The 24,013-nt window shown below is 44.7% G+C and overlaps 2 protein-coding genes across 3 annotated transcripts in view; one reads left to right on the top strand and one right to left on the bottom strand.

Annotated features, from left to right (window-relative positions):
- Window positions 1–5,181: 5,181 nt before the first annotated feature.
- On the bottom strand, window positions 5,182–10,517 carry PNMA2 (PNMA family member 2). Of its 2 annotated transcripts, XM_047717539.1 has the most exons (4): window positions 10,432–10,511; window positions 8,607–8,642; window positions 7,354–7,483; window positions 5,182–7,045 (listed from the first exon to the last, which is right to left on the bottom strand). In XM_047717539.1, exon 4 carries the CDS (start codon window positions 6,584–6,586, stop codon window positions 5,492–5,494), a length of 1,095 nt encoding a protein of 364 aa, XP_047573495.1. In that variant the 5' UTR covers window positions 6,587–7,045; window positions 7,354–7,483; window positions 8,607–8,642; window positions 10,432–10,511; the 3' UTR covers window positions 5,182–5,491. The 2 variants fall into 2 exon arrangements, with proteins under 2 accessions (XP_047573495.1, XP_047573494.1); XM_047717538.1 differs by lacking the exon at window positions 8,607–8,642 and having other exon boundaries at window positions 10,432–10,517.
- Window positions 10,518–10,806: 289 nt separating this feature from the next.
- Window positions 10,807–24,013, top strand: part of DPYSL2 (dihydropyrimidinase like 2) — a 122,956-nt gene continuing 109,749 nt past the window's right edge. Inside the window, exon 1 of the mRNA XM_047717536.1 lies at window positions 10,807–11,256. Coding sequence (XP_047573492.1) covers window positions 10,903–11,256 — 354 coding nt within the window. The 5' untranslated portion in view covers window positions 10,807–10,902. The remainder of the gene's footprint in view (window positions 11,257–24,013) is intronic.

Here is a 24,013-nt window from a genome sequence, read left to right as displayed (position 1 = left end):
CACAATTGATTAATCATTGGCCATTGGTGATTGATTCAACCTCCTGTACCCTCTCCCCTGACTGGAAATCAGAGGGCGGGACCAACCCTCTATCCATGGTCGGTTCAAAATCGCATCATTAACTTAAACCCAGTGGTTTAAAGAAGCTTGTCGTGAATAGTAAGACACCCATTTCACCTCTGTGGCTCTGAAGTCATTTAAGGAACAGAGGACACTGAGACCAAATAGAACAAATGATGCTCCCATTGTTCTTATCACTTAGGAAATTCCAAGGGTTTGGGGAGCTGTAAGCAAGAAACTGTGTCTGGAGGACCAAAATGTATCTATATTATCAATCACAAAGGATCACTACCTTAGTTTTAGACCCATGAATCACCCTGCAATTTGAAACAGTAATTGGCAATTCTGGGTTGTTAGATATTTTTCCCAAGATGGCAGCACATCTAGCCTCAGACTTTTACAGTTGTCTTAGGCTCATGTAGAAGCTTTCTATTTAGAACCTTTAAAATGTCCACTAGCTACTATTTGGAATAGTGGGGGTTCCTAAGTTCAACAAATGTCATTAGAGGCTTGCCATCCCTTGTATGGGTTTTTACTGGGGAATGCAATGTGATTGTTAATTAACAGAACTCCATGTCCCTTAGGTCCTTATTCCTCAACCTGGTTTCTGCTATCTTTCTTATGTTCACCTACAATATAAAGTTTACTTTTGTAGAAGGAAATCCTGCCATGTGTGAGCCAGGAGGACATTATACTAAGTGAAATAAGCCAGACATAGAAAGACAGATAGTGCATTATCTCATTTACACGAGGAATCAAAAAAAGTAGAACTCGTAGAGGCAGAGAGTAGAATGGCCGTTACTAGGGTCTGGAAGGTGAGAGAAACGGGAAAATGCTGGTCAAAGGGTATAAACTTTCGCTTATACAGGATGCATAAGTTCTGGAGATCTAATGTATAACACGGTAACTACAATTAATAATACCATTTGTGTACCTAAAATTTGCAGAGAGTAGATTTTCAGTGTTCTCACCACACGCATGCGTGCATGTACACACACGGTAACCATGTGAGGTGATGAACGTGTTAATTAGTTTGATTGTGGGGACCATTTCACAATTCATAAGGACATCAAAACATCACATTGTACTCCTTAAATATACACAATTTTTACTTGTCAATTATACCTTAAATAAAGCAGGAAAAAAATAAAGTTTACTTTTGTGACAATTGCCTGTTATTTCAAGAAAGCTGTGTTAGGAGCTAAATTAATTGGGAAAGCTGTTGTACCAAGAAGACATGGAGGGCCTTCAGCAGAACTGCCTTTAGGCTGTGCCGAGCAGGGGTAGGTCTGGGACAGGATGGTTTGGAGGTGAGCCTTCCTTGCCCTCTCTGGGAACTTTCTGCCTCAGCTCCTAGCCTCAGCACTACCCACAGTTTGGGTATCACCTTCCTTTGCTTAACCTTTCCCTGCAAGGGTGGGTGGGGGTGGGGTAGATTGGGAAAAAACCTCAGCTGCTGCTTTAAGCACCCCACACAATTAATGGGCAGCTCCAGCTGGTGTCCTGAAAGACAGACTGAAATCCTACACCTTTTTTTTCCTTATGATCGAATTGATTTGCATTCACTTCCAGAGTTACTCTAGTTTTTAAGAAAATGTTCATCTGGGATAACAAGGGCCACTCAGGTACAGCAGAAGGCTATGTAATGCAGGACAGGACCAGGGACAAATCCAGAGCCTGCTACTGTGGGGAGGCTAGTTTCTAGGAAGCCCATCTCTGGACACCATCTTGGACCCCAGGCCCAGGAGACTTTCAAATGAGTAGAAGTCTTCCCTGAGTTAACTAGAGGAGCTCCTGGCCCACCCTGAAAGAAAGGAGTTCGGAGAGATGTCTGCTCTGATCATGAGTCTTTAGGCCATTCAAAGGTTATGCTGATGGTCAACAAAAAATGAACTCTGAGTGTACTTGACAAGACTGTCTCAGATCCTCTTACTTCACTTCTATGTTTCATTTCAGGCTCCACTCCTTGAAACTCTAGCTTCCAACCATCTTTGCTTTCCCAGTCTTGACTTGGAGGACTCCCTTAGATAAGGCTTACATTCATTTTCTTCCTCTTCCTACTTTTTCTTGCTAGAGATAACATCTGGCCAGGTGCCATCCTAAATAGGCTCTTCCCACATCAGGTTGCTTTGCCAATCCTCGGTCTAGGCTTGCCAGGACTGACCTACAGCGAGTGGTGGGGCAGAGGGAGTCAGTTATGCCAGGAAATGCATTTGCAAGTGGGAAGGTAAGGATGGTGAACTGAAAGAAGCCCCACCAGCACTCTCCAATCTTTCCTGAGGTGGGAGACTGAGCAGCTTCTACTCAAGAGACATGAGGGCAGCAGGCTACCAGGAGGACCAGAGTTCAATGAAGGAATATGGTGCCAGGGAATTTTGCAAGGACTCTGATGATATAGGCTAGTTTGTCTAGGACATCATGAGTATCAGGAAGGCATGTTGGATGACCTTGAAGATCAGCACTGCAAGGAAACACAGTGCAGCGTGGACAGGAGAGCAAAGATGAGACTGATGATCAGAATCTTGATTTGGGGTGGACGGCGGATGACAATAGGATGTGAGGCTTGGCAGTACTGGTTGGTGCAGTGGAGATGTCAGATGACCCTAAGGCCTGAGAAAGCTGATGGCCATGGTGAAAAGTTGTCTTCAGCAGTGTGCTAAGTAATCTTGGAGGTCTCAATGTCCAAGGGTCAGGACTGGAGACATAGTAAGTATAAAGTGCAGCCAATTTTTTTATGGGGTTTTTTGCTCAAGTGATTGGGAGACGGTGTTGGGCATCCCTCAGGACACTCATCTTGTGATATGCTGCTCTGCACTGTGTATAGCCCAGGGATGAATCCTCCCTCACTGCACTGCAGAAAAGTGGAAGAGAAAAAAATTTTGAGAAGGCCTATGGCAAGAGGAATTTTCCTCCTACACATCTGCAAGGTAAAAAGAAAACAGCTTCATCCAAAAGATGCAATGTTTTACCTCTAGGTCATTTCACTCTTGGCAGAACAGATATGGAGAATTTATCTGTACAGAACTTGACCAAGAAAATGAGTTTGAGGTCTCTGAGGGAACAGGCCTCCATCTGTTGTTTTTATGGAATTTAAAAGGGAAATCGATGATGAGTGGACTGCACCCTCTTTCATCCCTGGAGACAAAGCTCAAGTACCCTTATTTCAGCACTTGGCTCTCGGGGTTTCCTATCTAGAAGAATTCAAGATCTTTTGGCTTTGGTTTGATTTTCTAACTTTACCTATCAATTTTTTTTTTTTTTGTAATGAAACTCCTTCAAGCAACAGCTAACACAGAATCACAATACATGAAACAAAAAACTTCAGAATTGTGTTAGCATATATTTATTTTATAAATTCATGTTTACAACATTTTACTTTGTATCCTGTCAATAACTGAAAACAATGAGGCCATTTTCATGAATACAAAAAACCTGAAATCAGAGTGTATTTGGTTGAACAGTATTGAAAAATTGTAACTTAGAAGTGATCACAAATGATACCTTTTAAAAAAATGCTTCTCTTAGAATCTCAGGATATTCTTCCATTAAAATTATCCACCATCAGAAAATATAATTAATTGTTTCCAAGTCAAATCACTAACAACAATCAACAGCTGCTGACATACTTATCACAAAGATAACAGACAACAAGCACTCAAATGTACGAGGGGAGTTAAAATGGTTTCCAATGCAATGTGGTCACAACTTGACTGACAGATTACATATTTACTTGTTACCACAGCACTGTTAGAACAATAAAGACAGCATGCATTAAACATACAATAAATATCATGAAAATCAGGAGTCTTAAGCCTTATTGTAGGCCTTCTATGTTCCAGACATCATGCTAAGTGATTCAAAGGCATTACATCATTGGAGCCTAACAACAATCCTATTCTTTTATGTTCCCATTTTCTTGATAAGGAAACTGATTTTTGTATTAAAAAAGCTACCACGATGCTATCTATCAACTAGCATTTAACTGAATGGTGCTCATTTGTGCTCTCCAAGCACACATTACATCACAGGGCATGCATGAATATGATTTAAACACCTGTGAGGTGCCATAACTTCTTTAATCTTTGAACAATTGAGAGAAGTCCAGATATGCGCTCAGATATCACAACAGAATGTTACTTCCAAGGTCTGCACAAGGTCCCTTTGGAAACATCAGGGAGCTGTGGGTGAATGCAAGTGTGAAGACATTTGTATATCAACACAGCTTGAATCTACCTGTTTTTCAGTAGAGATGTGAAGACTTCAAAATACATTTTAAAGATGGAACTCCTGAAAAATCTCTGCAGAACTATGGAGCACAACTGAAAATCACAATGGTAGTGGCCAGAGGATTACCAAGAGACAGAAAGTTCCAGACTTCTATCTCAGCTCTTAATAACCACTTGTTATTATTTCGAAACTGAGGGACCATTTAACTCATCTGAGCTTCGTCTTCTCTTTCAAAAAAGGCAAAATGGTAGCATACTGGGATTGCTGTGTACAATAAATACAATAGATACATGTGAAACACCTGGGACATAACAGACCCTCAATAAATATGAGCTCCTTTCCTCTCCTCCATCCCCTTTGTTGCCAATAAAAATCTTCTCTTACCAGAACGGTCAGCTCACTAAATCCAATCCTCCCCCTCTAGCATGTTTTCCCATAATGTCCACTCTTTCTCAAAGGTGTCTGGCACACTGTAGATCTCATACAAGCAGAGATTAGGCTGAGTCATCTGTGCCTTGGGGGCCTAACACAGTGCCTGGAACTATCCATCTGCCATCTAGTGGAGAAGTGGAGGAGTGCATCCCAAGTAAAGAAAAGAAACATCATAGGGGAGGTGGTTGTATTCATTTGGCAATGGTGCGTCTACTGGTGTGGTGACTTATTTACACATGGTTATTTAGCTTCTCCCATGCCGCCACCAAGGCCACATCCTCAAGGAGGTGGTAAGCTCCCTGAGAGCACCACCCATTCTCTTATATTTAGGATCCTGACCTCCTTGACCAGCGCCTCACACTGCTAGGCACTCAGAGAGAAGGTGTTGATTTGAGAAGGGAAATCACCTGACAAGTCCAAGAGCTTCTATTTTTAAATAAATTACAAAAGATATTTTCTTCCTCATGTCATTTCTTTTTTTCTACGGTAGGGGTAAACTTTGGTCTATTTGGGAGACCTCAAGTGCCTCAGAGTCCTTCGGCTTCCTAGTTCATATTTGGAATTGAATCTGGTGTTTCTTCTCATCATCCATGCAGGGTCCAAGAAACCCTCGGATAATTTTTTTCTGAGAGGGAAGCATTAAGACCTGGCTCCAAGCCTCGATTTCAGTTGCATACATTCAACGACAAAAAGAGCGACTCAGCCTGGTATCAGCCGGATAAAGCAAATGTCCCTAGGCGCGCTGGCCGTGGATCCTGTGCTGAGCTGAGTTTTAGTCCTCTGCCTCGTGATCCCAGCGGCCATAGCCATCCCCTTCATTGGGCTCTTCAGTATTCTCGGTTTCAAAAGAGGCCTCTTCCTCCTCTTCCTCCCGGATTACCTTCATTAGCTCAAGAAAGCTGGGAGGCGGGCCCTGATCCTTCAGCTCCCTCAGCCTGCACCAAAGGACCTCACTGAGGTTGGCTCCCGCCATCACCTGCTCCAGGCGTACCTGGTCTGCGATATTCCTGGGGATGGCTCTTTTCTCCACCGCTCGCCGGAGCAGGGTTTCTAGCCGCAACACGTAGGCTGAGACCTTCTCCCCCTCCTCCTGATAGGTCTTCAGGTACTTCACCTGGGAGGTCCTGCGGCTCTCCAGGCTTCCGAACACTTGCTTAAATGCCTCCAAACACTCTTCCACGCTGATGGCCGCATTGTCTGCCTGCACTATGTGCATGAGGTCCAGGGCAGGGCCGCGCAGGCTTTCCATCAACCACCTTTTCTTTTCTGCCTCCGCTACCGGCCACTCTTTGACGATCTCAGTGGCTTGTTCCAACCAGATTTCAAAGGGCTCTTCCTCGGGAGCAGGCACGGCACTCCCTGAGAACACTCTCAGTTTCCGGTATCTCATGGGCAGCAGAGGCTGCGGGGCATGTGCCATCGCCTGTCCCAACCAATGCGCCAATAACTCTGGTGATACGCAGGGCGCGGTGGCCGGGGACACTCCCTCATGCCCGAGGGCTCGGAACATCCCCGAGACTGTCTGTCCCTCTTTTTCCAGAAATAGGTTCAGTCGTTCAAGAAATTCCGTGTCTTGGTTAGGGGTCTTGAAGACTACTTTCCAGATCCCCCCCTTTCCCTGAACCTCATTGGGGATCACCGAGACGTCAGTATCTTCCATAAGCTCTAGTAAGACCGCATTGGCATTCTCCTGCTTCCTGAATATTTTGCCAAGCAGTCTATACCTGCCCAGAGACTTCAAAGTCTCCTGGAGGACCTCCTGAATCTCAGCCTCATTACAGTCCACTGGTATCCCCATAACCATCAGTGACTTCTGTTCATCCACGCTCATGATCCTGCACCAGTCCTCCAACAGGGCCAGTGCCATGGTGCCGGTATTCACTTGCTCTAACTCTAGGGCTACCAACTCCTTTGTGGTGCAGATACGCACTGCAGTAGAACTCAGAATATCCTGGATGAGCTCCTGAACTTCTACTTCCCCCGTGAATGGGTCCTAGGCCACTCTCCCAGCAGTCCCCAAGTCTTGGGGACCAATAACCCTTACTCGTGTAGTGGTAAGAACACAGCACTGCCAGTTCTGTCTCTAGACCTGAGCCAAGATGCCTGGTTGGGTATCTTGGTAATGCCAGCGCCACTCCCTGTGGCTCTGCTATCCAGGGGCTGCTGTGGCTCTCTCCCGGACTCTAGCGGCCACGTGGTGGTGTTGACCTTTCTCCAATGGCCCCAGCCACCTGCAAGAGCTGCTCTCGCTAGCCACTGGGAAAGGTCTTCACTTGGGCACCCAGTGATCCCGAAGAGAAGTGTCCCAGCAAGGTGGCTTGGACTCCTAGTGAAACAATGGTCAGTTTTACCACACAGCTCTCTCCTCCCTGGGGAGCACTGTGCTTTGGTTCAGGATGCAAGTGGGGGTAGACCAGGGGTTCTGTATCATTTTGGATTTGCATCTGCCCCATTCTGTCAGACCTCTTCTTTGCTTAGAGTGACTTTCTTTTTTTTGTCTTGGGGGACCCTCCTGCAATCTGGCTTCCCCATCATTTGCTCATCAGGCATGCCAATTAATGTCTGAGCCATGGTTGAAGACAGGACTCGAGATTTTCCCCCATGTGAAGAATGAAATTAGATATGGCTAGATACCTGTGTATGTGTTCCGGTTGTTCATAAGAGTCACAAGCTTATGTAGTAGCTTCTAGAAAAGGAAGGTGTCACCCATCTCCACACAATGGTGTGTCTGGGTCCTTCTTAGTTCCAGCCAAGCCAAGCTGCCCTGTTACACATAAATAACAATAATATATATTTATGGCTTGATGATATCCAGTGATGACTGTTAATGAACTTATTTTAAAAATGACAATCCTTTACAATATAATTAAGTCTACTAAACAATATGGAGTTGCCCCATTTCTTTGACTAAAAAATCCAATTAATCACTCAAACATTTAAAACCAACTTAATATAGGTATAATAATTTAACTTATTTACCATACCATACTATACTATAGGCATAATGATTTAGTATAGGTTAACCATTTTTTAAAAGATTTAATTTATTTATTTGAGAGAGAGAAAGAACAAGTGAGAAAGAGAGAACAAGCAGGAGCAGAGGGAGAGGGAGAGGGAGAAGCAGAACCCCTACTGAGCAAGGAGCCCAATGCGGGGCTCCATCCAGAACCCTGGAATCATAACCTGAGCCAAAGGCAGAGGCTTAAGCAACTGAGCCACTCAGGTGTCCCTAGGTTTAACAATTAAAAAAAAAAAAATCTCAGAACCAAATGTGTTAAACTTGGAATTATGAATTCTCTTTTGTTATGTGTGGGCAGACTTTGCAAATGCACAACTAGGTGTTTCTTTTGCTATGAATGTTAAAAATGCTTCATAACATTTAAATGTGAACAGGTCATTGGAGGAAAAAGAAAAACAGGAAGCACATGTGTGGAGAGTGGTGGAGACCAGGGGATATAGGAAGGGAAGAGTTCCTACCGTCTCCCACTTACTGCCATGTGCTGTGTGTTACGGGGCTACGAATATCCTTCGGTAGGCCTGAAACATCCCCATCAGTCCAAATGGGGTCCGTATGCCACAGATGTCAGCCCACAGCTATGGTGGCAGCTTCTCCCGCCGCAGGCACATTTTCTGAGTCCTTCTGGAAGGTGCTGAAGACCTGGCATGTGCCAGAAGGCCAGGAAAGCAAAATATTGGATCTGACCCCCAGCCAGCAGCCCCAAGGATCTGAGCTTCTCCATGCCATACTTTCCCTTCTAAGATATGAGGGGTAACCTTCTTCTCCTCATAATATTTAGAGGAAATAGGAACTGTATAAAGGTATCAACTGCCCAGGAAGAAACATCTCCAAGGTCTACATAATAAAGGCCATGTTGAGGTTAGGCTACCTTTGGCCAGCAGCTTTTTCCAAAGGTGATCTCTACCTGCAATGGAAATATTTGGACATGAAAAAAAAAAGAAAAAAAGTAGAAATCTTGTATTTTCTCATGTAAAGATGGGATACATTGGAAAAGGAACCTGTAATTGCTGGATCATTTAGCTAGATAGTGACCTTGGCCAAAGTGCCTCACTCTCTCTAAATCGGCTTCCTGCTCTGGAAATGGGTGATAATAAAAGCACTCCTCTCATGGGCTTGCTCTGGGTAGGAAATGATGTAATTTCTGTGGAAGCACTTTATTCAAATCCGAAGCACATCGGATGCAGAGTCCAAACGCCTACCTCTGGTTCTCTCGGGCCCCTCCACACAATTATTCTTCCCCTCTGGCAGTCTCCTTGTTCTCAGCCGGGTCCTCCTTCCCACCTGTAATGCTGGGCTAGTCTTCAAACTGTCACTGGTCGTCCTCCAAATTTAACTCCATTCCCCAAACTGTCCCTCACGATGGGGGGTGGGGTGGGGAGGTATCTGAACTTACCCTTCCAGGGGCAAGGGCTGACAATGGGAATGGATCCTTGGTCGCACTACCCTGCGCAACGGTCTTGCGGTATACAGCTTCTCCGAACCCAAACCCACCCTGGTTACTGAGCATGCCCAGATCTCCCTCTCCAGCAGCCAAAGGATGGGCATCTTTCCTGCAGGATTTTGCCACTATGGAAAGAGGGGCGGGGCTGTAATCGACCAGAGGCAGGGATTGATACATGGAAAAGACGTGGGGACAGGAAAAAGCAATGAAGGACTCTCAGAAACCGCGTTACCGGAACAAATCAAAATGCCCCTTATCTGCCCACCAACCCAGTAGCTGTGGCTGGTTTAACTGCACGTGCACAGCAAGTCCACACACCTTTCCCCCGCGTGGCCTCACACAATTCAAGGCACCATCACAGACTGCACCCCATCTCCTACCCCACCACTGGACTCGCACGCACGCACTTTACATCCCAGGCACTTGGCGTCTGGCAACCTGGGAAACCCAGCGGCTCTGGCGCAGTGCGCCACGCGGGAGGGGGATCGAGGCGGGGCACTCTGGGCGCCGAGGGCTGGGGACTTGGGGAGTGGGCTTCAATCTGCGTCTTACCCTCTTTTTTGGCAAGGAAGGAGGGGCGGAAGATACCAAATCAAGACAATCTCCTGGGTCCTTCTTGATGCAGTGGCGCAGTTACTGTACTTGACGCCTTTGGGCAATAGAACAGGTCTCATCCCACTCTTACTACAACTTGCCGTTCGGTGCCAGAATTTGCAGACTGCACTTTTTGCTACACTCCCACGGCGCGCAGACCTCTGTCTTTATACACACACACACACACACACACACACACACACACCCCGCCCGCCGCGTTTGCTACGCCCTTCTGCATTTCTCCCGGCCAGGCTAGGCGCCCCCCACCACTGTGGGTGCGGTGAGTGAGAACCTCTTCGTTTCAATCACTGCATAGCCCACCAAGGCCCACGGGTATCCAGGTTTCGTATCCCGTACATCGTAAGGCCCCCACCTCTTCATACAGTCTGCGCCATCCCTTCCCCATCGTCAGTGCTGCCCCTTCCTCCCTCCCCGGGTGTCCAGGCGTCAGTCGGTTCGTCCCCTTTTCCCCATTCATCAGCTTACACCCTGGGTAAAGGGGAGGAAGCCCTCACTCTGGTGGACCCTTGCCCCTGGCCCACCTCTGCAATGCGGTAGGGGGAGAGACTGCTGGCCCAGGTAGGTGGGGGAGAGGGGCGCAGGGGCCAGGGGCTGCGCCCTCGGGTCTTCGCCCCTGTGTACCCTGCCCCATACTTACCCTGGCGCGGAAAGCGGTCAGCAGGCCCTGCGCTCCGCATCCATTAGCGGGTGGTCTGGCCGCTTCACTTCCGGAGCGCGGCCCTCCCCTCCCTCCCCTGCGCTCCGCTCCCCTCCCCTGCGCCGCGCCCCGCCCCCGCCCCGCCCGCGCCTCCCTCCTCCTGCTGCTGCCTGGAACTGGCCGCCTCTCCGCTCTCGCTGCCGCAGCGGCGGCCCTCCCAAACCCAACTTTGCTGCTCGCGGGAGCTGGCGCGGCGGCGGGGGGCGTGGGCAAGGAGGGGAGAAAGCGGGGTCAGAGGGAGGGACCGGCAGGGGTGGGTCGCTCGCTCGCCAGCCCTCCTTCCTTTCTGTACACCTTGCGGTAGGCAGAGAGCGGCAGCCTCGCGGCAGCCAGGGGGTTTGTTCACAGAGAGACCGATTTAGGGACCGGCAGACGGACGGACGGAGAGGACCCTCCCCGAGCTCCCGCGCCATGGCTGAGAGGAAGCAATCCGGGAAGCCGGCAGAGGACGAAGAAGTCCCTGCCTTTTTTAAAAACCTGGGCTCAGGCAGCCCCAAGCCCCGGCAGAAATTCTGTGGCATGTTCTGTCCGGTGGAAGGGTCCTCCGAGAACAAGACCATCGACTTCGACTCGTTGTCTGTGGGCCGGGGCTCGGGGCAGGTGGTGGCTCAGCAGCGGGACGTCGCCCACTTGGGCCCGGACCCGCAGCCGCCGTACTCCCGGCAGAGCCGGCGCGCCGGCGGGGAGCCATCTGTTGAATCGAGCCGGAAGGTGGAGATCCGGCGGGCCTCGGGCAAGGAAGCCTTGCAGAACATCTACGACCAGGTTGGTATGGGGGCGGGGAGGGGGTGTTCGAGACGCAGTACCAGACGTGGGGTCTCTCCTCCCTAGGCTCCCTTCCAGCTCGGCGGAGAACCGAGGAGCCCAGCGTGCCCATCGTCCTGCCTCACTTGAATATTGCATCCTCAAATCTGTACATGCACCCCGCCCTACTTGCCCCTTCTACGTACACGGTGCAGAGAGGCTCGGGCGCGGCGGTGGGCGGCTGTGCGCCCACAAAGGCTGCCGGCTCCTCCCTGGGCCTGGTAGGTGGGGGGTGGGAGTAAAGGATGAACCGATCCCGATGCCCTGTTGGGGGTCGTATGGTGGTGTGGGGGAGGGTTGAACCGATTCCATTCTTCTTAAATCCTTCCGGGCGGCTTCCGATTGCAGTTGTGGCTGGGTGCCCCACCCTTTTTTGATGCATCTCGGAGCGTGCAGTGAAGGGTTAGCGTGCAGGCCCGAAGGCTCCGCGGGGTTCGGGAGGGGTGGGGGCTTAGACAGCCGCTCCCCGCCGCGCCCTGAGCCCTGTCCCTCGATACCCGCTCAGGCGCCCTCGGCGCTCGCGTCCGGAGCTCCGAGGCCAGGACCATGGTCAGCGCCTCCGCGGACCGCCTGGGAGGATCTCCTCGCCCTACTCCAGTTCGCCGCGAGAAACGAGGGAGGCTGTGGAGTCACCCAAGGAATCCGAGACGCTCCAAATAGCCCATGTGGAGAACAAAGTTCCGCTAAGTCTCTCAGCAAGGGCTTCCCAGAGTGCTCCCCCTCGCCGCTATTTGGGAGGTGCTTTGGGAATGGAGACTTAGTGGATTATGTTCAAAGGGTGAAAAAAGAAAAGAAAAGGAAAGAAAAGAAAAGGGGAAAATCCCTTTCATTTTGAATAGATGGTCAAAGATGGACTAGAACCCCTGTACCGTGTTAATGGAGAAACAAAGAAGACCAATTTGCGAACCTTGAATTTAGAAAATATCTGTTATCTCTGGCTATGGTGAGCAGTGTGCATTTTAAGTGCCGTAGTCTTCTCACACATTTTTTTTCTTTATCAGGGTGACCTTCATACTTGTGCATTTTCCCCCACATCCTTAATTTCTCCACCGATAGATTACACTGTGAAATGTTTTAACACTTGTTTGCTGTTTCTCTACCATGCCTACTGGTGAAGAGGAGAAATCAGTCAATGATTGATTATCGAATACCCATTGTGTGCCTTGCCTTGTGGGGCAGGGAGGTTAGCTATAAAAAGTTCAAGGTTGATTTCTTCTAAAGGGGCTTTCAGAGTAGTTGGGAGTGGTCTATACATATTCCCTGATTCCACCAGCATTTATTTAGTATTCAGGCTGTGTTCTTACAGTGAATGCATGGAGGACAATTAATGAGTTGGTTATAATGGCCGGAACACGTTACTGTTTCCTGACACGGCATAGTTTTGCAGCTTTCGACTTTTATTGCACAAATTCTAGGAAAGATAAGCCATTTACTGTCATTTTCAAAAGGTGGGACTATTAATTACTTAGTTGATTCCTCCTCTCCCAGCTCTGTCCTCTGATTTATTCCATATAGGGGGTACCTGATACCCGTATTTCACTATGAGTCAGCCCAAAGAACTTAATCCAGAAAACTCACCTGAATTCAAGTGATCAGACAATTGAAGCAAAAGTTTTTAAAAATGTAACTAATATTGAAACGTGAGGGAGTGTGAAATACTTTCCCATGTGAACACATTACATTGGATGAGGGCCAAACCATGATCATATAGCACCGTGGTTGTGCGAGTATCCTCATCTTTAACAAGTTGTGCTGGTAATCCTAATTTCTTAAAGGGAACAGAAAAATTCTTTGAGGTAAGGAAGGGATTATTTTTAAAATGGCAGATCAGGGGGCAGAGTTTGAGAATGGCCACCCTTATAATAATGGCAGTGAATTAAAACTCAGGTTTCAAAGGAAGAGTTTCATTAGGTTGAATAATACATCTCTTTTCCTGTCCATCTGGAAGCTTAGATGTTTGAGCATCATCTTCTTGTATGAACACTCCCTGATTTTAATAGGCATTTGAAATTGTAAACCTGAGGTGTATGGAGGGGGAGATTTGAAGAGGAAATACACAACCAGAACCCCAGCTACTTTTAGCCTCTGCAAATTCACATTTGCTTTAGTTGCCCAATTATTAGCAACAGAGGATGATTCTGCTTGGTTTTTCTGCAGCCTTCCATGAATTTTCATTCAATCTTGCCTTATCACATAAGGGCTATTCCTGGGGATTGGTTTCATTCATGACTAAGAGTGCTTACTGGGATCAGTACTTACAGTGGTTGAATATTTCATGTCTATACAAGAGAGAAAAGGTATTTGGTGTGTGTGTGTGTGTAACAATAGTGATTCTCAAAGGCACAGTTGGGCCCACCATTCTGATTGACTTGAGTAGCCATCACTTAATTTTCTGCTAATGAGAAACATGACTGCCAATCTCTCAGTGCATTCCTTTCTGAAGCCTTGGGACAGAAACAGGAGGAGAACTACAGTGAGTGGGCCCTGGGGTCCCTGATTTGCACCTATCTCCTCCGCTGAATCTGTATTTATAGGTATTGTTAATGTATATAGGTTGGTCAGAAGTGGCTTTGTCCACCTGTTGTGGAGGGGTCTGCTGTTCTCTAGCAAGGCTTTGGGAAAGGAGGGAACAGGCTTCCTCAACCCATACACCATGTGGCTTGTGGGACACTGGTGTCTACATTTGCATTTACAGGTGCTAGCAGGTAATCATCAGAAAAAATGGGTGTGGCTCTGGCTGGGATGTTAGGTTTTGGTGAAGGGAAAAGCCAGTGTAGTGAATGACTGAGGAAAGCTACCTCTTTACTCTTTTCCTTTGTGTCCTTGGCAAGTTCCTCTTTGAGCTGCAGTGAGGTTAGATTGGTTCCCATCTGTGAAGGACTCTGAGCCTCTTGGAAGAGAGCAGAAAAGCTGTACTATTGGCCCAATTCCCCCTTTCTTGTGCCCAGAGGTCCCTCAGCCTCCTCCCTTCCTCTTAAGAATTCCCTTTATTCTCCCTCAGACACAGTTTAACCAGGGATGCTGGATCATGAGCTTTTCTTCCAAAGTTGCTCACAGGCTCTTCTTCCCACAGCAAACCTATGTGGCTGGGGAGTGATTCTCCATTTCTGCAGGGCGGGTGCCAGTGAGTAAACTATATAGGAGTTCCACTGAACTTGATAAAATTCCCAGATCTGTAAAATGCTTTTTGATATTCCCTGCTATTGTGTCTCCCCTCATCCCCTCTCCAAGCTGATAACTCACAGCCACTGGTGCCCAGTGGCCATGCTGCCTTCTTGCTATTCAAGGCCACTCTTACTTATCCTGATGCTGATGCCCTTCTAGGTCTTTCTTCCTCCAAAGCAACAAGTTCTGAAATCACTCTTCTCCTTTGCCCTCACCTCCCATTCAAAAATCCCTTCCTTGTGTTTATCTTAGCTAGAAAGACATCCCAGTGATTGAAGGCTTCTATCTGTTATGTGAATGACTGATATGTAGGTTGCCTCCAGAGATACGTGTTTGATAGTAGGCTAGCCTGTTCAACAAAATGAACATCTAGTTAGCCAGATACGTGGTAGAGCTTTGGCTGGAAGCCATGAACAAGGGTATTCATTTGATACTGTAGCGGCCACATTGTTTCAAAAGAGGAGACATAAATATGAACATTTGTATGTTCAGGATTCCAAAAAGCCCAAGACCCATCAGGGAACAAAGGGAAGAGAAAGAAATGGTGATAATCCATAACTAAAAAAATCATTGTGATGAAAAACATATAACATACAGTTTATATTGATCATTTTTAAATATATAATTCAGTAGTGTAAGTACACTCCTATTGTTGTGTAATCAGACTCCAGAACCTTTCCTTTTCAAAACTGAACTCTGTGCCCATTAAACACTAACTCCCATATCCCCCTCCCCCAGGTCCTGGTATCAATCATTTTACTTTCTGTCTCTATGGACTTGACTACTCTAGATACCTCCTATAAGTGGAATTGTACAGCATTTATCTTCCTGTGACTGGCTTACATCACTTAGCATAACGTCCTTAAGGTTAAACCATGTTCTAGCATGTGACAAGATTTCTTTCTTTTTTAAAGGTTGAATAATATAATTTGTTAAATTTTAATAAGTCATTGATGATTGAAAATTTGTGGCACAATTAATAGTTTTGCAATCAATTAATTGTGGGAGGAAGTAAGAAGGGTTACACTGGGAATGAAATAGACTCTTCCAGCCAGAGACCTGAATGGAAGAAAACTCTCACCAGCTAAACAGCCTCTATTATGTGGCTCAAAGGTGGAGAAGAAAATTGCTGTTATTGAAGGTCCAATGGCAACATCTGGTTGAATGCCCCATAGTTCATAAACTCATGGGCCGTGGGAATCAGGAATGGGCTGGGCATTTTCCTACCCTTGGTAAAGATAGGCTAGTTTTTCTTTTTTCTTTTCTTTTTTGTTACATAAATTAACCCATTTATTATAGGCGAGCAATGTTTCAAATGGTGGAGCTTCTAATGGTCTTTCAACTTCTTCAGTCCTCTGATGGCCGAGTTTACTGTGAGGCAGATGTGGTGTTGCTGGTCCAGGGGCCACCAGCAACGGTTTCCATGCAGGAGCCACAGAGCCAGATCCCCACAGCTCCTCCTTTTGTCTTGGTTTTGCCACAGAAGGAGCAAGTGTATTTGGCTTGCTGACTTATTTCACTCCTCTTTGCCATTTTCCTGAGGGAGGCACCATAACGGGTTCCGTATTTACCTATGATTCCAGCCTTCTTGGTGCGTCGAGCCATGTCGCTGCGAACCAGGTCTGAGCGCAGAGAGTGACAGGCCAGCTCTTCTTGTGGGTCCTTTGGTGCCAGTGCCCCTTTCTCCTTTCTTGGGAGAGTCAGAATTGACCATGGAGTTGAATGTACACTGCCATTGGATGGTAGAGCTTGAAAGAGGCCTAATGATTATTTAATCACCTCATTCTAGCAGTGGAGAAAGTGATGCCCAGAAAAATTATGCTTCATCCCACAGAATTCTCATGATGGTTTCAGGGTGAGTTTGGAAGCCTCTGACTCCCCAGTCCCACTGCAGTCCTATACCAGTAAAATCTTGTTATTTTGGTAGCATTATATAATTCTAGAATGTACATTTATATTCTAGATCCTGTATTTTAGAATGTGTAGAATATATTATTTTGAAACTTGCCTCAACACCTTCTGTTATAGGCATTTTCCCTTTTTATAAATGACACTGAGATTTAGTGATATTTACTGACCACTCCCAAGGTCTTGCTCTGTAGTTAATGTATGACCTAGAATCTGAACCTGACTCAGTGCCATACTTCTTTTTTTTTTTAAGATTTTATTTATTTATTTGAGATAGGAGAGAGAGGGTGTGGGGAGGAGGGGCAAAGGGAGAAGGACAAGCAGACTCCATGCTGAGTGTGAGCCTGACATGGGGCTTGATCCCACAACCCTGAGATCATGACATAAGCTAAAATCGAGAGTTGTATGCTCAACCAACTGTGCCACCCAGGTGCCCATCAGGGCCATACTTCTTGCACTATACCATTCTGTGGCTCCATTCCACTGCCAGAGATAGTTAGTGAGCTTAAAGGTACAATTTAGTTTTGCAGGCAAAATATTCTGTATCCCATCAAACTTTGTATGTTCTATGGGGTAGGCTCTGTGCTAAATGCTTTATGTGTGCTATCTTATTAATCATAAGGTAATTCTATTGAGTAGGTGCTACTGTTACCCTTATTTTGCAAAAGAAATATCTGAAGGTAAAAGAAACTTGCAAAGCAACTTGCTAACCAAAAGTAGAATTTGAACCCAGGTCCACGTGACTAAATAGTCTTTTAATCATTATGATGTACTGAATTGCTTTCTTTTTTTTTTTTATAAAGATTTTATTTATTTATTTGTCAGAGAGAGAGAGGGAGAGAGAGTGAGCACAGGCAGACAGAGGCAGAGGGAGAAGCAGGCTCCCTGCTGAGCAAGGAGCCCAATGTGGGACTCTATCCCAGGATCGCTGAGATCATGACCTGAGCCGAAGGCAGCTGCTTAACCAACTGAGCCACACAGGCGTCCCTGAATTGCTTTCTTTATTAATTATTCTTTTGTCATTTTATCTCCAAAGAATTAACTATTACAAAATAGTTCTGAGTGCCTACCTTTGTTTGTTTTCTGTTTTGCGGTGTACTCTTTGAAGCCATTTGTAAAAAGGACTGTTGATCTGTCTTTATGAATGTGCCCTAACCTGCTGATATTCTGTCCATCATTTTTTTTTTTTTTTAACCCAAGAAATGTCTTCAGATATCACTGGGACAGAGACCCAATCTGACAGTGTGAATGACATGCTTTTCTAAGATGAGAGCAATGTAATAACAATGTGATTTTTCCACTGGATGTAAATCACGAACTACAAGCAAATAACGAGGGAGCCATCAATAAAAGCATTGGCAGATGGGCTGATGGACACTTGAATTTGGTTGGCTGCAACCTGGGGCAAAGGCTGGTAGCATAGGCCAAGAGCTGCACGCAAATAGTGCCTTGAAGGGGAAGTATCTGGTCTTCAAGGTGGTGGCTTGGGGTGTGTTTCTGAGACATGTTATAGACTGCTTGCCCGGTCTCTGATTTCAAGACAGCTCTCCAGCGGAAAGAACTCTGAAGTAGGAGTCAGGAAACCCAGCCCATAGTCCTGGCTCTTGTTCACTAGCTGAGCCATCTGCACAGTCACCTAACCTGAGCTGTCATCAGGCTGGGCCTTGACCTCCAAGACTCCTCTCATTTCCACTAAAGGCTCTAAAGAAAGTGATGCTGTCCCCAGCTGTTCTTTTTTGTTTGTTTGTTTTCAACATTGAGATAAAATTCATATAACATCAAATTCTCCTTTAAACCATTATCTACAATTCAGTGACTTCTAGGACATTCACAGTCTTGTGCAACCATTTAATTCCAGAACATTTCATGGCTCCAAAAAGAAACCCCATATGCATTAAGCAGCTACTCCTCAATACCCTCTCACCCCAGCCTATGGCGACCACAAATCCACGTCTGTCTCTGTGGATTTGGCCTGTTCGGGACATTTTGCATACATGGCATCCTACAACATGTGGCCTTTTGTGTCTGGCTTCTTTCACTCCTTGTAACGGTCTCAAGGTGAACACTCACAATGGCTTGTGTCAGTCCTTCATTCCTTTCCATCGCTGAACAAGATTCCATTGTTTGTATATATCACATTTCATTTATCCATTCACCAGTTTATGGACATTTGGGTTGTTTCCACTTTTTGGCTTTCATGAATAATACCACAGTTACCATTCTTCTACAGGTATTGGTTTAAATATATGTTTTCGGTTCTTTTAGGTATACACCTAGGCACGGAACTTCTAGATCACACGGTTTTCTGTGTTCTAGCTTTTTGGGGAGCTGCCAAACCGTTTCTCACAATTTTACTTCCATTTTACATTTCCACCATCAATGTACAAGGGTTCCAATTTCTTTCTGCTCATCCTCCACAACACAGTGTTTCCCCCCTTTTATGGATTATAGCTGCCCCAGTGGTTGTGAAATGGTATCTCATTGTGGTTTTGATTTGCATTTCCCCAATGACCAAGAATCTAAGCAGCTTTTCATGTCCTTGTTGTCCATTTGCATACCTTCTTTGGAAGAATGTCTATTCGAGTGCTTTGCCACTTTTAAAAAACGAGTTGTTTGTCCTTTTGTTCTTGTATTGTATGAGTCATTTTTTTGTTTGTTTGATTTTTAAGATTTTATTTTTAAGTAATCTCTACACCCAACGTGAGGCTTACATTCACAATCCCAAGGTTGTGGTCAACTGACTGAGCCAGCCAGGCAACCCCACGAGAGTTGTTTATATATTCTAAATATCAGATACGTGATTTGCAAATATTTTTCCCATTTCTTTTAAAGATTTATTTATTTATTTTAGAGAGAGTGTGCACAAACAGGGGGTGGGGCAGATGGAGAGGAACAGAAAGAATCTTATTGCAGAATCCAAGAATCAAGATCAAAATCAAAGACTCAAAATTGCAGGCTCCACACCCAGTGCATCACAGAGCCCCACAGGGGGCTTTACCTCAGGATCCTGAGATCATGAATCAAGACCTGAGTGGAAAAGACAAGAGCTGGGTGCTCAACTGACTGAGCCACCCAGGTACCCCTATTTTCCTCCCAGTCTTTGGGCTGTTTTTTTTTTAATCTTCATATGTGCCTTTTGATGCACAGAAATTTTTAATTTTGGTGAAGCCTGATTTATCTATCTTTACTTTTGTTGCTTCAGCTTTTGGTGTTATTATTATTCCCAGTTATTCTCAAAACTACTGGATCAACTGAAATCTAGGGAAGAAGTTCCAGGGCCTCATTTCTTGGAATGATAGTTATGTAACTAAGTTCCGTTACTTTATGGGAGTTTTGAAATTCATTTAGAATAGTATTTCCAATAGGTCAGTATTCTTTTTTTTTTTTAAGATTTTATTTATTTATTTGACAGAGAGAGATCACAAGTAGACAGAGAGGCAGGCAGAGAGACGGAGGGAAGCAGGCTCCCTGCTGAGCAGAGAGCCCGATGTGGGACTCGATCCCAGGACCCTGAGATCATGACCTGAGCCGAAGGCAGTGGCTTAAACCACTGAGCCACCCAGGCGCCCTAGGTCAGTATTCTTGAGTGTTTTGTGTACTACCTAAGTCTGATCTATTTCATGATCCTGTTCATATAAAGAAATTTCTTTCCTTTGTGTGTATTCACACACATAATTGGTATTTTATATAAATATATATACACACAAGTTTTCAACTTCAATTATATATGTAATAAATATCAATCAATCTATCTATCTATCTACCTATCTATCTTTCCAGTGGTTTGGGAACCACAGGGATGGTTTTGAGGAGGGCAATGACTAAAAAGCTGAATTTAGGAAAAAACAAATTTGAGAAACAAATCGAATTTTATTTTGTTCTATTTTTTTCTTTAGAAATAGCATGACAGTACCATATTTATTGTATACGTGATGAGCAAATTTTTTTAAAAGAAAGAAATCCTTGATAATCTGATTATCTAAAAATAAGCATTGATAACATTTTGGTATAATATTTTTTCCAGTTTTTATACTCCCACCAAAAATGAATGAGAAATGCTGTTTTTCAGCATTTCTGATATCACTAGGTATTATCATTTTTATAGATATTTCCCAAATTTGTAGGTGACAAGTGATATCTTGCTTTTTGCCAGTTTTCCTACTAAAGCATTCATATTTTAAACACTGATTTATAAAAATTCTATATTAGAATATATCCACTTCAATGTCAACTTGTTACACATTTTTTTGTTAGTTTGCATCTGATTTTTTTGTGGCCTTTATATTTTGACATCCAAATTTAAATTTTGAACTTAAATCAGTTTATCTTTTCTTATATGTTCCTACCTTTCAAGATTATTATTTACTTATATTTTCTTCTAAAACCTTTTTGGATTCTGTGTTTATTTATATTTAAATTTATATTTATATAAAAATTAAATGCAATTAATTTTTCAATACCTTGAAATTAGGTGTAACCTAATTTTCCAAATAGCTAGCCTGTTGTCCTAATGGCATTTAGTGAATAATTATGTTTCTTGACTTATTTTTTATATACTCCACCTTTCCATGTGTCTGGATATCAATTTTGGCTTCTTGCTGTTTCATGGATCTGCCTTACTGATGTAGTGGTTCAAAACTGCTTTAGTTACTTTTGCTTTTAAATATTTTTATTTTTTTCTGTTTTGCCACCATTCAACTGAATTTTCTGTGAAAGATATTTTCAGTTACAGAAAGCTGATATGATTTTTACCAGAATTATGTGAAATTTATCTAGTGAACTGGAAGATATATATAATTTTTAAGATAACAAGTCTTTCTACCTAAGCTTATAGTATGGGCTTCCCTTTTTTTTTTTTTTTTTAAGATTTTATTTATTTATTTGACAGACAGAGAACACAAGTAGGCAGAGAGGCAGGCAGAGAGAGAGAGAGAGAGAAGCAGGCTCTGCACTGAGCAGAGCCTGATGCGGGGCTCGATCCCAGGACCCTGGGATCATGACCTGAGCCGAAGGCAGAGGCTTTAATCCACTGAGCCACCCAGGCACCCCTGGGCTTCCCTTTTATCTTTTCAGGTATTCTGTTCTGTTGCTCTGAAATTTTTTTGTTGTATTATTCCCAGTGCTTTGTTGTTATTGTGAATATAATTGTCATTATATTGTGTAGTTTACATTCTGTGTGATGCTTGAGTTTTATATTAATTAATAGCAGAGTACACTATTCGATTTACTCTTGGCTCTAATATTTTCCAATTGATTCTCTTGGGGCAGTTTTATTACCTAATATTACTTTTATGTCTTTTTTCCACTGCCTTTACTTATTATTTCTTTTCTGTGTCTGACTACATTGATTGGAGCTTCTAGAACAATGTTGGATAATGGTGGAAGTATTAGGGCTCCCTGTTTGATAATTGACTTTAATGAGAAGGTCTCTATACCTCACTATTGTTTGAGAGAGAGATTTCCAACATGTTAAATAATCATTGAATTCCTACTTGAGCCTACTGGTAACATCCTTCAGTCAGCAACCCCTAGGAGCGGACTTGCGGTTGAACGAGATGGGTTTATTATTGTAGTGAGGGAGAACACACACTGTGGAGGACTATGGGGCATCTTTGTGAGGGGATACTTGAGAGAGATTATTTGGGTTTCAGTGGGGTGATTTGGGGGAGGGTCCAAGGAAATGAGGGTTCCGCATGGGCCGGGGATGCAAAAAGGAAAGCAATTCTACGATTTGTTGTCTCAATATATCTTACCTGTACAAGGAGAGATTGATGAGACAGAGCCCGAGCTGTGATTTGGAAAGAAGCAGCAGGTACTTAGAGCAGTTAGGATAGGGGGATTTGGTACTTTGTGACTTGGACAATGTTTATATTTTATCAGACATGCTTATAGAGAGGTTTCATTTTTGTCTTGATCCGTCATGGTCACGGAGTGTTCCGATGTCAGTAATACTCTGTGAAACTGATGTTCAACAGAACAACACCCAGCCCAGCTCTTGGCAAGTATTTTCTGTTTCTCAATATACTCAGAATTCCATCCCTTGGGAATCCAAGCCCCAGACCCCAAAGAACTTAAACTTTCAGAGTTTGGAAATCCTAGCTTCTTCCCTTCTCTGCCCTGTGAGTCTGGGACGCAGTCTCTGGCCTGTGAATCCTGAGCCCCGCCCCCTTCCTGACCAAACTGGCCCCGGATCAGAGCAGACCTCTTTCCGACCCTCTGGGAACCTCCCCGAGGTCCCGCCCATCTCAGGGGACTCCGGAGGAAATCTGCAAAGGTTTGCGAGTGGGTGAGGGGAGCCTGATCTCTTCCTGTTTTGTACATAGATTTATTTTTCAGTTCCAAGGAAGATGAATACATTTTGTGAAAAAAAAAATTGATTTGATCTGATAGATAGATCATCTAGTGTGTTTCCTATCTGTTTCTGTTTTAGCAATACTTTCCTACCCTCGAATGGAGATGCCAAATAATTTCTTGAGTGTTTCCTCCCCTTCACCCCCCATGATACCTCCTATCCCTTGTTCTCTAATAGTTTTTGGTAAGCTTGTTATTATTATATATATATATATTTTTTTTACCTGTGTTCTTACCTTCAATTAAAGTGAGATCCCATCAGAATCCATGCTTTTAGCAGAGGGATGTGTGAACTGACTACATGCATCGCTGAATCTTTACTAGGCTTATAGTTTGAGGCTTGATTCGAGCACCAGCTGCCTGTCCCATTCCCATTTTCTGGAAACTGCGTTGGCAGACTTTGGCTTTCACACTCCAGTGAAATTTCAAAAACAAATTTGGGGAACAAGCTAAGGGTTGCCAAATTTTTCTGTTGCCAAAATAGGGACACTAAAGAACCAAACCAAACCAAACAAAAACATTACTACACAGTGTCATCCCCTAACGCAAAGAACAATTTAGCGCCAAAGCCATTAAAGGGAAAATAACTCCAGGATTTAGAAGTATGCATAAATTGAGCTTTATGAAAAATTACATGTCTTATCCTCATTTTTCTCACTTTGACCTAGTGCATGAACACTTTGCCCCAGGCAGCCTAGCATCAGCTACCAAACCAGCATGGTGGAGGTGGTCTCTTTCTTGCTTCTCCTCGTCAGTCCTTTCTTGAGTAGTCTCTTTCCAGAAGTTGTTATCTCTGTCGGATAAAGGACCACCTCTCACCGGCTAGGATAAGCAATTGTTCTCAAATGCACCTGGGATTTGTTACAACCGGGGTAGTGAGACACACAGTATGGAAACGGCTGTGCTGAAGGAGGAGGTTTCTATCCTCATGGATCCCTAGAACGGGAGACAGAGCATGCACACGGAGCTCCAAGGGGAAGCACCCGGGTTTGTCAAGAGGCAGTGGGATGAGGGGAAGACAAGGCTAAGAGCCATTATTGTGGTTTCTGGTAAGGAACATGCAAGGCAAGGAAAATAGACTTAGTTTGGATAATTTTAGGGACCCTGGGGCACAAGATCTCTTCCTAGTTGTCCGATACTTGGCCCTGGGGTGAATAGGGCAGTTGGACAATGGCCTTGAGTTTAAGAGCTTCAAAAATGAGGTAGATGACTGTATGGGCTCTTGTTTCATTTGGGTATGAAAGGTGCACTCCCAAGAGAGTTTGGGAATGTAGGAATTGTCTAGTCCTGCGAG

The sequence above is a fragment of the Lutra lutra genome, chromosome 2 (assembly GCF_902655055.1).
Source record: "Lutra lutra chromosome 2, mLutLut1.2, whole genome shotgun sequence".
Classification (NCBI taxonomy): domain Eukaryota; kingdom Metazoa; phylum Chordata; class Mammalia; order Carnivora; family Mustelidae; genus Lutra; species Lutra lutra.
The sequence above is the reverse complement of the archived record's forward strand: the minus strand, read 5'-3'. Positions and strand labels throughout refer to the sequence as shown.

Bases quoted from the DNA above. Each gene is read 5' to 3' on its own strand.
- PNMA2 (XM_047717538.1), bottom strand. From the start codon at position 6,586: ATGGCACTGGCCCTGTTGGAGGACTGGTGCAGGATCATGAGCGTGGAT.